This window comes from Buteo buteo, chromosome 21, assembly GCF_964188355.1.
Source record: "Buteo buteo chromosome 21, bButBut1.hap1.1, whole genome shotgun sequence".
In the NCBI taxonomy this organism is placed as follows: Eukaryota; Metazoa; Chordata; class Aves; order Accipitriformes; family Accipitridae; genus Buteo; species Buteo buteo.
Window position 1 is genome coordinate 22,239,414 of NC_134191.1, and position 12,420 is coordinate 22,251,833.

The 12,420-nt window shown below is 34.6% G+C and overlaps 1 protein-coding gene across 9 annotated transcripts in view; it reads left to right on the forward strand.

Annotated features, from left to right (window-relative positions):
- Window positions 1-12,420, forward strand: part of ATP2B2 (ATPase plasma membrane Ca2+ transporting 2) — a 440,103-nt gene that overhangs the window by 333,133 nt on the left and 94,550 nt on the right. For 5 of the 9 annotated variants that reach the window (XM_075053370.1, XM_075053369.1, XM_075053372.1 and 2 more), the window contains 2 exons: window positions 6,740-6,865; window positions 10,189-10,284. In XM_075053370.1, coding sequence (XP_074909471.1) covers window positions 6,740-6,865; window positions 10,189-10,284 — 222 coding nt within the window. Of the gene's footprint in view, window positions 1-6,739; window positions 6,866-8,665; window positions 8,699-10,188; window positions 10,285-12,420 lie in introns of all 9 variants that reach the window. The other 4 variants (XM_075053378.1, XM_075053375.1, XM_075053376.1 and 1 more) reach the window with 3 other exon arrangements.

Below are 12,420 nucleotides of genomic sequence, written 5' to 3' on the forward strand. Positions count from 1 at the left end.
TTAAGGAACTGTTCTGACTTTCATGAGTGATGTATGAAACTAATGACTGTTATTTTTGCTAGATTTACAATAACATGATTTATCCTAGTAGTGCAGATATTTAGGCTTAACTTGATTGTAGTTGAAGAATTCTCTTGGAGATGCTTTCCAGTGTGTAAACAGGGAGGCCTGCAGTGATATTTTGAGGAAGGGTAGCTCACTGTTGCTATTCCTAACAAAATTTTTAATCCAGTGTTGTCCTTGAAATATTTGTCCTTTTTTTTTTTTCATTTCTTTTTTCTTAGCTGATAGTTGTACTGTTTTGTAAATATAACTTCATAACTAGCATAAAATTTTCATTGTAAAGAGATAGTTTTGATAATATTTTCTTATAGAAACTTCTATCATGAAATATCATAGACTTCTATCAACTAAAATATCCTGTTGTTGAATTCTAGAGGTTTTCTGATTATGAAGTTTCCATTGACTCGTGTACTCTTACATATTCCTAAATTGAATTAGATCTTTTTGAATACCCATAGATTTCAGTGGTGGCTGTGAAAAAACATGAAAGTATTGCCCTGAAGGGCATGGTGGGAAGGGAAGGGGAAAGCAGTCAAATTAGTTTTGCTTTCCCAAACCTCAAATTTTGTTGCTATAAGGAGACAAATTTGTCTTTATGGTTTTATTGCAGAGTTAAATAAGGTTTATACTCTTTATTTTTCTCTATTACTATGTAATCTCTATTATGATTACAAAGAAATTGAAGAATTAATGTGATATTTTAACAAGCACTGTATACACCTTTGTTCCATACTTAAAAATTTTTACTCATGCTGTGTTAGAAAATTGCTGAACTCTATTTGCTCAGGAGCAGAGTTGATGATTTGAGATTCTATCATGCAAAAAACTATCTTCTTCCATACATACAGTGCAAGGTTTAATCCTAATGGTGTGGGAGCTGATGTGCCCACTGGAAATTGATAGTAGTCCAAACCCCCAAAGCTTGGAAACCACCATGTCTTTCAGGATGGATTTGACCTGGTTTAAAAACTGAGTTCCTGTTGGATTTTAGCCTAGACCTACATTTTTATAAAACTTGTTTAAAGAAAAAAAACCCCAACAACCCAACATACCACCCCCCTGCAAAAAATATCAAACAGACCTTAAATTTTCCTCTTATCTTATCACCTGAAGACATCAGTAAGTTATCTCCATGTAGGCTTTTGGAATTTAGACAAATACAGTCAGGATGTTGCTTGCCACTGTTCTCCCTTAAGCATCTGTTGGAAATGAAAACTGTTTCGGTTTGAGAGAGGAATAACTGAAAAAAGGTAACATTTGAATTGCAGCTACAGTTTGTTTTGTGAGTCTAAATTTGGTGAAAGATAAACACCCTGAATCGGTAGGTATTATTTTCAGCATTGGCACCTGAAACAACATTTTTAATATTCAATCAGTTTCAATGACATAATTAAACTAAATGAGTTTCTGTGCTTAATGTCCTGTTTAATCATCCAGATAGTCATTTACTGTACTTGAGAAGCAATTCTAAGGGTACAAGTGCTGACTAAACCAGATGGTTCATTTCCATCTGTATATAGCACATTTGGTACCACCTAGGAAGGCAGACATGGAAATACAGACTCTGATATACCTGAAACCAAAAGAAGGAGCTTCTCTTCTATAGTTCCACTGTATTTCTGTCTAAAACATTTTCCTTCTTTTAGTTCTTTAACAGAGGTTTGCATGCATGATGTAGCATAAGCCATTGCATCAAAAGTTATCAGCTTAAATGTGACTGTGGTGACGTTAAATTTCTTTGCAATGCGCACGTGCACGTATCAACCAACAGATGAAGACAGCTTGGATAACCCAACTGAGTGCTGCTCAACTGTCTTCATTGAACCTGATGTGCCCTTGAAGTTTTGTGTAGTTCAAAGTTCGCAGAAATCCATGATTCTTACATACAGAAGTTTTGAATATGAGTCTGACCTCAGTATTGCACACACTGAAGTATTTTGGGGTCCCACGTATTATAATAGTTAACATTGTAAAAAATACCTTATGAGGCTTACTGTTTAAAACTTTTTTCCCAGGTATTTAGATTAATTTGATGAAGGTATGAAAGAGTGACATAGAGGAGCTCACCTAGTGTAGTTCTCACTGAACTGAGACTTACAGAACATTACTTTATCCTAACCTAACTTTCACAAATGCATATTTCTATCAATGCGCAACAAGGATTTGAAACAAAGTAAACAGAGCTTATTCAAGAACAAATAAACAAAAGAAATCTCTTGGTCATGGTGCTTTGTTAGGTTTTGGAAATAAAAAGGAAGCCCAATTAAGGAATCGGGTCAGTTACTGCCTGGAGAAAAATAGTTCTGATTCCGTCTTAATTCCCTGCCAGAAAATATTCTAAGCTAGGCTTCTAGCACAGCAGAAATTTTCAAAACCAAGCAGCTGACTTCAAAAGTTCCAAATTATTTGGATATGTTGAAATTACACTCCCCACCCCCCACCCCACCCCCCCCGCCCCATACTGGATATTCTGACGGTTGGTTCACTTTATTATTAACTTCAGATACCTCTTAATAATCACAGTGACTGAAACAGTTGTTTAGAGATGCTGATAGAGAATTTTTGTTTACCACAAGTTTGCTAAAAGCAGCAAAACAGTATAAACCCCCCAAACTGGCACGCTCTGGTTTTCTTTTCTTGTTTTTCAGCCCTATTTCCAATCTATTTCACCAGTACTCTTACTAGATTTGGGAGTTTCTGAATAGTCTCATGTTTAGTTGCATTTTTGTCTGAAAAGTATGTGCTGTAATAGGTTCCTTATCTTTCTAATCTGTTCATCTCTTTTCTTACTAAACTAGACTTCTTCCTTTTCTATCTTGGAATATTCACCATTTATCAACTTCAAATTAAATACTCAGCATGTGAAAAAATGTGTTTTATTAATACTGAAAAATTACTCTTGAGAGGGAAAGTAGTCAGGAGAACTGTTCAACATGAAGTTGAAATACATGGTTAGTGTACAGATAAGTGAAAAACATGCATTCATTCCAGAATTTCATTTATATAACAATAGTTGATTGAAGTCATAGCGCCCATTTCTTTATTCAAGCTAATGTAATTATAATACCATTTAAATGGTGAAATTGTCAGAGTTAGGTGGAAGGAGGTTCAGCTCTTTGGTTTAGCTTAGATGCTGAAGAATTTTTCCAATATTACTAGTGGAACATAATCTGATGATAAATTAGTACCTGCTCTAAAACATGCTTTTGTATGCACCTTAACATTTTGAGTTACATTTTACGAGCCTAATGTTAAGAAAAGGCTCAGAAAGGCGTTTCAAGTTAAGACATTTTTGCCCCTGCCAGGTGTGTAGAGGTAAGCTTGAAATCCTTCAAAACAAAACATAGGAATACTAAAAGCAAGTTCTTAATTAAAATATATTTTAAATGGTGTTACATCTTAAAGGAGGTTCCTCTAAATATCCGAGTTAAGTTTCAGACATTTTCTGTTTTGTCTGAACCAGTACAACCAAGCATATCTTATTTTTTGAAGGTCTTTTCTGTTCCTTTAGCCTTGAATGTAACTTGGTTTTTGTTGTTTGGGTAGCAGTCCTAATTTTTTATGTTTGTGACATTTTTCTCTATCATATGAACGCAAGCAAATGACTTTTTAAGGAATCAAATTTTATCTCAGAATGCCATAGGAACAGTTCTCAATGTACTGAGAAAGTTTGATGCTTTTTTTTTTTTTAATACATCTGACCATTAGTGCATTTTTGTTTTTATTTGGCTTATTTCTGCTGAAATTTTCTTAGTGTTCTGATGAGATATTTATGCTCTGAAATTAGGTTTAGTGTTGACAGATGTTCTCTCTGTTCTGTGTTTCTGTTTTCCTTGTAAGAACATGAGAGATTTTGGTTATTTTGAGAAAGATCTTTTGATTATAAATAGATAGTTGCATTGCTTAGTATGTTCTAGGACAGCAACTGGGTGAGCAGTAATTAGAAAATGGGATTTTTAAAAAAAATGTGTTGCAAGGGTGTGTGTGTATATATATATATAAAATATTGATCTGTTTAAGGACACATGTCCATATATCTTTCCTCTTTTCAGCTTTTGAGATAACTCAATGAAATGAATATATGTAGATGAGGATGAACCCAATAAATGTTTTTTAACAAGGGAGGGAGAAAGAATCTTTCCATGACCATCCAGGTTTAGTAGATCTGAATGCCCAGTAAGATTCTCCATGGTAAATTAATTATATTCCCCATTTGCTCCATGCAACAGGCTCACAATTCATTTGGTTAAAAGCCATTTTGCTGGAGTTTGCAGAAAGCTTGTTTGAAGATTTCTGTTTTACTATGGCTTCAGGTGTGCCCTGCTGTGGAACATTTCAGAACTACAGGCATCAGTGAACAACTTCACTTTAGTTTTAAAATATTGAGTGGTAGTTAATGATGGTAAATGTTGGGTGGTAGTTCATGATGGTAGTGGGTAAGTGATAGGGGCAAGACAGTTGAGAATAAGCATACGAGCGGTTTTACCTCATTAGCTGCAGAATTGTTTAGGACAAGTCAGTTAATGACTCTACCTTATTCATGTTATTACAGAGTGAATGAAACCATGATGTTGTCTTAAGTAAGGTATATGGAGAACGTTACATTTATGGAAAACCTAATAATTGTAAAGCAGTACAATGTAAATTTTGAAGTTAGGTGAGGATCTAAGGAACCATAGATTAACACCCAACAACAAATAGTAGTTTGTCACAAATACTGCAGTGACAAGGCAGAGTAAAGTGAGTATTATAAGCAGTATAATTTTTATTACCACAATGGTTAAACTGTTTAGTTGATTCTTTAGTTGACTCCTAAAGCAACGAATAGCTTCAGAAGTGTAAAAATTCTTTCCCTCTCCGTGCCTCCCCTGCTCCCCCAAAGGAAAATGTGATTACTGGACTATGTTCTGATTCCATCTGGACTCATTCTTCTGATGTCCCGCAGCTGCAAGTCTGGAATAATACAGGTCTTAAAATATAGTTTATTTAAAACTATAGCACCTAGGATTAAAAACAGTTGTTAAATAATAGAATACTTTCTGAGGAGGTTCTGGTTAACCATGTGTCCATCCATAGGTCACTTGGAGGTATAAATCTGTGTTTGACTTTTTTGTATACAATGATTTTTTTTCTCAAGGCTAACAGTTTGTGTGTTGCAGTCTGTTTTCATAGTTTCCAAACTAATTGCTTCTTCAAATACAGGAAAGAGTATTTAAAAAACCCCAAACCCAAGTAAATTTTCAATCCCAGCTTGCTCTGTCAACTCTGTGTTAAGAAATGATTGCTTTTCCTCTGTGTTCTCACAGTGACTTACACTTAATGGGCATAACATAATTTTCTACTACTGAAGGATAAAATATAAAGTCTATTTCAATGAAAAGCTTTATCTACCAGTAGTTTCTTCATTATGTATTTGTTTTTCATCTGTTTCATAGGAGCACGTATGATCTGCTATGTATCTTTTAAAATTTACTACCTACTGAAGACATCTCTCTTCAAACACTTTAAATATTACTTCAGTAATGAACTTTTTAGATTAAGACTTTGTCACCATATGAAATGACAAATTAGACATTTGATGCCATCCTTGGCATATTTGTTCCTATGCTTCAATAACAGGGTTTTTTAAATAAGCTTTTAGTAGCTGGCCTTATATACATGTCGTAACAATAGGTTGTTCTTCAACTTCAAACTTTTTTTTAGAAATAGCCAGTGCGTAAATGCATAGACTGATCTTTTGCAAATCCTCTCTCATAAAATTTTCCCAAAATGTAAATCAGAATACTTTTGATAGTTTCTAGGAAATTCTATTTGTTTGTGTTTCCACAACTCATAGCAAAAGGTTTCTAAGAGGCTGTGATCTTTGATGCACCTGACATTTGGTTCAATATAGGAATAAGAGCTGTAAATAAACAATTTCTATAGAATAAAGCACAAAATATTTCTCAAAAGGAATTTACTCAATATAATGATAAAATTACCCCGATAAACAAATGATCCTTCTCAGTAAAACTTAATGTACATTTTGATTTGTTTTAGAGTAATAGAAATCTCTCATACTGAATTTGTTTTCAAGTGTATGCCAGATTCTTCTTGCTATTTGGGAACCTCCTGATTTAATTAAACATCTCCTTGAAGATTTTCCCCTGTATTGATTTTTCAAGTTTGAAGATGTGAAATTGTCTTAAAAAATATTTTTTTCTATGCCTGTAAATCAACCATAACTGAGGAAGATGAGAGAAATTGCACACATATTTTCACTATGTTTATGTAATAGTATTCCATGTACAGTCAGTGTCATCTTGACTGGAGGCACAGAGGAATGTTTGCAGAACTCTGAAAAAATATTTTCAAAGTTACAATAATTAACTGTGTGAAGCTATCTTCCAAGATAATGTAAACTTGGTTAGTGACAACATTTCTCTTAAAAAGGGAATCTGGTGTTTGCAGTTAATGGGTGTGCAGCCTAAGATTTGCAGTTAAGCATCCGTTCTTGGTTGAGAATAATATAAAACAATAGGGATTATTTTTTGTATGTAATTATATTGGCCTCAATATAGATTTTTAAAGTGTAACAGGTCTCTCTTAGTGCTACAGTAGAAGTCTTGCATCAAATATTTAATGGTTGTTCTTTTTATTTTTTTAGCTATGTGTAACTTATATTGCATATTTTCAGGTACTCACGTCATGGAAGGCTCTGGACGGATGCTTGTAACTGCTGTGGGTGTGAATTCTCAGACGGGCATCATCTTTACTCTGCTAGGGGCTGGAGGAGAAGAAGAAGAAAAGAAAGATAAGAAAGGTAAATTTCACAACACATAAGGATGCTCCGAAGAAAGCTCTTGGGCTTTGTGTAGCCAGAGCGTTCCTCCATTCTTGACAAATAAATATGATTTAAAAAACTTCCTTTTTTGTATACATTTTTATCATTACATATCACACAGAAAAACAGCGAAAGCCGTTAACCAATAAATACATTGGATAACAAGATGTTTTTCCAGTGTGAAACTGCAGGCTCTCAGTACATAATTAAATCCAAGGGAATACATGGGCATACTCCCATCTTTACATAAATCCATACTCACCTAAAATTCGCTAAGGTTTTGCTCTTGTGCATTTACCTCTATGTAATATTTTTTTTTCAGAAAACAACAACTTGGCCATGGAAATAGCATTTTTCTTTGAGCTTCAAAAATAAAACAAAGATAAGATGCAGCTTTTTGCTAGCCTAGTTGTTAAATGTCAGTGACTGGCTTTAGAGGCATTTTAATTTCTTAAGGTGTAAAGGTCAAACTAAGAATAGTAAAAGACAAGTAAGTAGCAGTAAATGTTAGCAGTGAGTTTAATTTTGATGTCCTGTATCAGTTAATGAAATCAAGAAGTCTCTTTAGATTTTTCGCCTTATTATACTGTGACGTCATAAGCAATTGCTAACTTCTGGGTTGCACACTAAGCAGAAACATGATTTAATGTGTGTCCTTTCCAGTTTTTGTTCATACAGTCTTGTAAATTGTTCAAGTCTACTTTCAGAATTTCGTTCCAAGTTTGTTCTAAGAATATTTATCTTTTAGACATAATTAAGGGCCAATTAATGCAGGGTTTTTAGATATTTCCACTCTTTTTAGTGGTTTTTACTGTTAATAAAAAAGAGTAGCATAGCTTTACTGACCATTTTACTTAGTATCTGTCAGGCAGTGTGATTCCACCTTTTTTTCATTTCCATCCTTTTAATTTGAAGCTGCAGATAGGAAGGCCAAATTCAAACGGTTTTCATGACCTACAATTTCCATTTCTGAACATGTTCAACAAGTGGTTGTGCTTGACTCCGTGTTTCTCTGAGGAAATCCCTTTTTACTTGATGAAAGACTTTATGAAATGTTTACCATTTCAGTTCTACACAGAAATGCACAATACCTGCTAGGCATGGTAAGTTCTAGGAACATTAAAAGGAGAAAGACCAAAACTTCCCAAAGCAAAACTCTTCGTGTCAGACAAGTTTTGAACAACACCTTGCTATCATTAAGAGAAAGACTCCTAGAAACAGACTTTTCGAGATCTGGCAGCATCTGTTTTGGCAGTGTCTAAAGGTATCGTGGGTGAGAAAGAGCAACTTCAGGACCTGTTGGCAAGTGAGAGCTGTCTGCCCTGAGGTCCTTTGTGCAACTGGGGTGGCCTTCTCTGTATGTTATTTTGCTCAGGACGCTGGTGATTCTCTCATGTTTCAACATGCAGAGCCTTGAAAGGCAGGGAAAGACAAAGCACAGATGGCAGAATAATGCACTACACTGTGGTCATAACTTACTACCCAGAGGTTCTTACAGAAGTGTGTAAGAACTTGTTGTGCAGACACTGAATCTAACTGAGTATAGCTACAATGCCATGAAAATTCCTTGAAATTTTCTAGTGTCGCTAGCAGCTTTGTGCGAGCGCAGTGGAGTGCCTCGCAGAGCTGGTAGCAAACTGAGGCCCAATCTCAAATACTGTACTCTTGTATATAAACCTGCAATTCTCTGAAATCCTGCCAATCATAAATGTTTGTTTCAGTCTTATGTGGGTGTGTGCTTTTATCGTTCATTAACATTTTGTAAAAATCATCATACAGGTGTGAAACAGGAGGATGGACATCAGCTTCCAGGTAGAGTAAGAATTGTACCACATCAAATGAAAGGATGAGGCTTTTAGCCAGCAAGCTTTGGTGCAAATCAGGGTTGAACTAATGATTAAAATAATTGTCTTTGAATCAGTCCAGTTAAATTAAAGAATTATTTCAAATCAATGGGATTGTTCGTGGCAAACATTTAAGTGTACACGCATTGTTGGTGTTGCAAATCTTAATGTTACGCTTGAATAATCAGTTATTCTCCAGAAGTAAATTACAGTATATTAAATGTTGGAATGCATGATTTGCTGTTAGCAGTTCATGCTGTGCTGGTTAGTATGAATATCCAAATGGAATAAAAAATAAGCATGAGTAACTAAAACAGTTTAAGTTATTACCATCACAGTAATCAAATTTGCAATTGAAATTTTCATGAATGTAGTTGCACAGGGTGTGTTTTTAAATCCTGTATGCTGTTTATTTTCTTCTCCCAATTTACCATTTGTAAATAAAACAAGATCATTTTTCTTGAATAACAAACCAGTACAGTGTGAAACAGTCACTACGGGTCAAGTACTGAAGAAGTTCAAGAGCCTCGACCAGGATTCATTATAGGACTTCTGTGTTCTATTCTGAACAATTAACCAACAGAAACAAAACAAAACTTATTTTATCTATTATTTCTAGAGACTAATTTTCTGAGCTCCAGTATAATCAAACATAATAAAATAATAAAACCTTCTTCAAGTTTTTCACCTTCCTATTAGGAAAGATTTTGTGACCAATTTCTCTAATATGCCAATAATTGCTGAAAACAGAGAGGATTTTCTTTTCTGATACTTTTTTCATTTCACCAGAAAACAGGCAATTACATAATGTCTATTATTTGGATTTAAAATAACTCATTATTCTCCTCAAGACTATATTTGCCATTTCCACATACAATATTGAAAAGTCTAATGTTTACACTCAGATCAATGTGCATATTAACTAGGTTATGGCAGGACGTAGATGAAGCCCATGTTAGGCTGGGATGTATCAGCAATAAAATGTCATAATATGCAACATTACATAAAATACAAAATATGTAATGTTGTATATGCTGTGTAGTAAGCTGCATGTCTTAAAACTACCCACGCATTTTGTATATTCATTAACTCAAGGGAAATATTTCAACCATTTTAATATTTGCATAACATTATGTTAAAGGTAAAAAAAGAAAGAAAAAAGGACCAAAGCAATGTACATAGTACTGTGTGCAGTCAGTTCTCACCAACTGTTAACTTTGTTAAATGTCTTTCTTATTTATTTTATTCTTCTTCTTATTATTATTCCATGTATGAGTTTTTGCCTTACTTTGTAACACCTTTGTAATGACATTTTGCTTTGGAAAGTTATGTAAATTAATTTTAAACAGATTGATTTTGGAGAAAACAATGCCATAGTATTCCATAAATGTTTTTTGTTTTGTCATGTTCATATTGTTATTATTATTATTTATTGTTTTTTTATCCATTATTGCTCAGTAGATTCTTCCCATCCCTCCTCCCACCCTCCTTCAGCTACAGATGGTGCAACAGGTGCAAATGCCACTGATAATGCAAATGCCAGCTTAGTCAATGGTACGTCAAGAACACGTAGCTTGTTTTATTTGATAGATTTCTCTCCTGACTATATAAGATTCCCTTTACCTTTTATGAACTGCACAGATGTTGTATGTGCATGTGATTACCCCCTGAGAGATCCTACTCCATAAACTCTATAGTAGCTTATAAGAGATGCCACAAAGATGCTGTGACTTATTTATTTTATTCACACAGAATTTATTCACACAGAATGGGAGAGGAAGAAGTAGGAATTATGAGGTATTTGCCATTGATTAAAACTGCAATTCAAAGGAACCATTAAGTAAGGCTAGTTTCAAAACTTCTGAGTTGCCTTTGCATGAAGTTTTGTTGTAAAGCCCTTTACATATTTGTCAGCATAGATCTGAAGGACAGCACCATGATAAATGGATTACATCCTCTTTTCTTCTGATGTGGCACTCTCATAAGTATTCATGTAGTTTTCATGTAGTTCTGAGAAGTAGTGCTGGGATCAGGAATCTGGCTCAATTTCAACTAACGGTGCTTTAGGAATAACTTTTGCTGCTTTGAGCATCTTTTTTGGAAGAGACTGACTGAAAAGTTATGTCTGTGGGTATTTGTCTATGCCCTTAGATAGTGATCATCTAATGAGCCTACCTGTATTTACTAAAAATAATAATAATAAAATAATAAAAATTACTGTAGTCAATTTTGACTGTCTCTTAGTACAGATTCTTGACCCCACTTCTTAGCATGCAGATATTTCAGTATCTCTTCTAACAGTCTAATTCCAGTATTAAATGGAATGGGTCAGTATTAGTCTAGGCATCAGCTGTGTTTTTCTGGTAATCAGATACGTTAGTCTTCATTTGTATAGAAACCTTTCCCTCTTGTACAGCACCAGTAATACTGACAAAAGTAATTCTACTTTTCATTGTGTTAGTGATAGAAATTTATTTCCATGCAGGTCAATAGTTGTTGCATTATGCATGTGAGACTAAAGTTTCTGACATAGCAATACCAAGTACTAAACAAGTACTAAGACTTACTAGTGTAGTATCCTATTTAAAACAATGACACAGGAAATCTTTAAGCCTATTTTTAAATAATTTTATTATAATTTAAAAGAAATGTATAACCAGATTTAAAACTTTACTCCTGCATACTCTAAGTTTGCCGGAAAACTACGATTTGCAAGCCCTACATCTCACTGCATGACAGGAACTTGTATCATCCTGGTTCCAACGCCCCAATTTCAGATTCCTTAGAGACCAAGAACCAGGAAATTAATGATGAATATTCATTCCCCATTCTTTATGCTCTAGAATTCTACTCTGTTGTGTGTAAAACAAACATACACATACAACAAAGTCTTACCAGATACCCTCCTTCAATCCCACTGGAGACTGCAGTATTACGTTTATGCTCAGACCTGCAAGTTACTAAGTTGAGCATCTGCTTAAATGCTTTGCTGGCTGAGAACCACTGCTCAGCAAGATGCAGAAAGGAGTCCTAAGTTGTTCTAACCCGGTCTCCCTGTTAGCAAGTCTTAGTTGCCAGGTAAATAGCTGTTGTGTTTGGTCTTAATGCCTGAACTTAATATGGAAATTAAGTTCCAAGCGATACTAAATCACTGTCTTAAGTAACTACGTGATTTTCCATCATCTTCTCTCCCATCATAAACAATAGTTACTGCCCCTGTTTATCTTGGAGTTGAGAGATACATACTCAATTCTTTTCAGTGCACAAAGCATAGAAGTCAATTTTTTGTGCAGCCGAATGTGGTTTTGCTTTTAACCCTTCTGAGGTGAGGCGGTTGAATTAATTCTGCAGATCTCTGATCAACACGAAGAGGAGATACTTTCCACAATTCAACTTACCTGACATTGTGTTCAGAGGAGAACCGAGACTTGGCAAGTAGAGTTAGAACTGAGTGCTTTGAAATTGTCTGGGAAATTGCCAAAGTCTGGTTTCTGTTTATACTATACATTTTTCTAGTTAGCAGTGACGATGAGTTAGAGAATACTTAAAATGTAGATATTTTTTGGAGGGCAGAAAGGAAGGAAAAAATAAGTTCAAAAGCAAGGAGACCAAGTTCATCTAGATACTTTTTCGATCTGGACGGAATGAACTTTTCCAATAACGTCTGAGAATTCTCCCTGAGATGTGCCT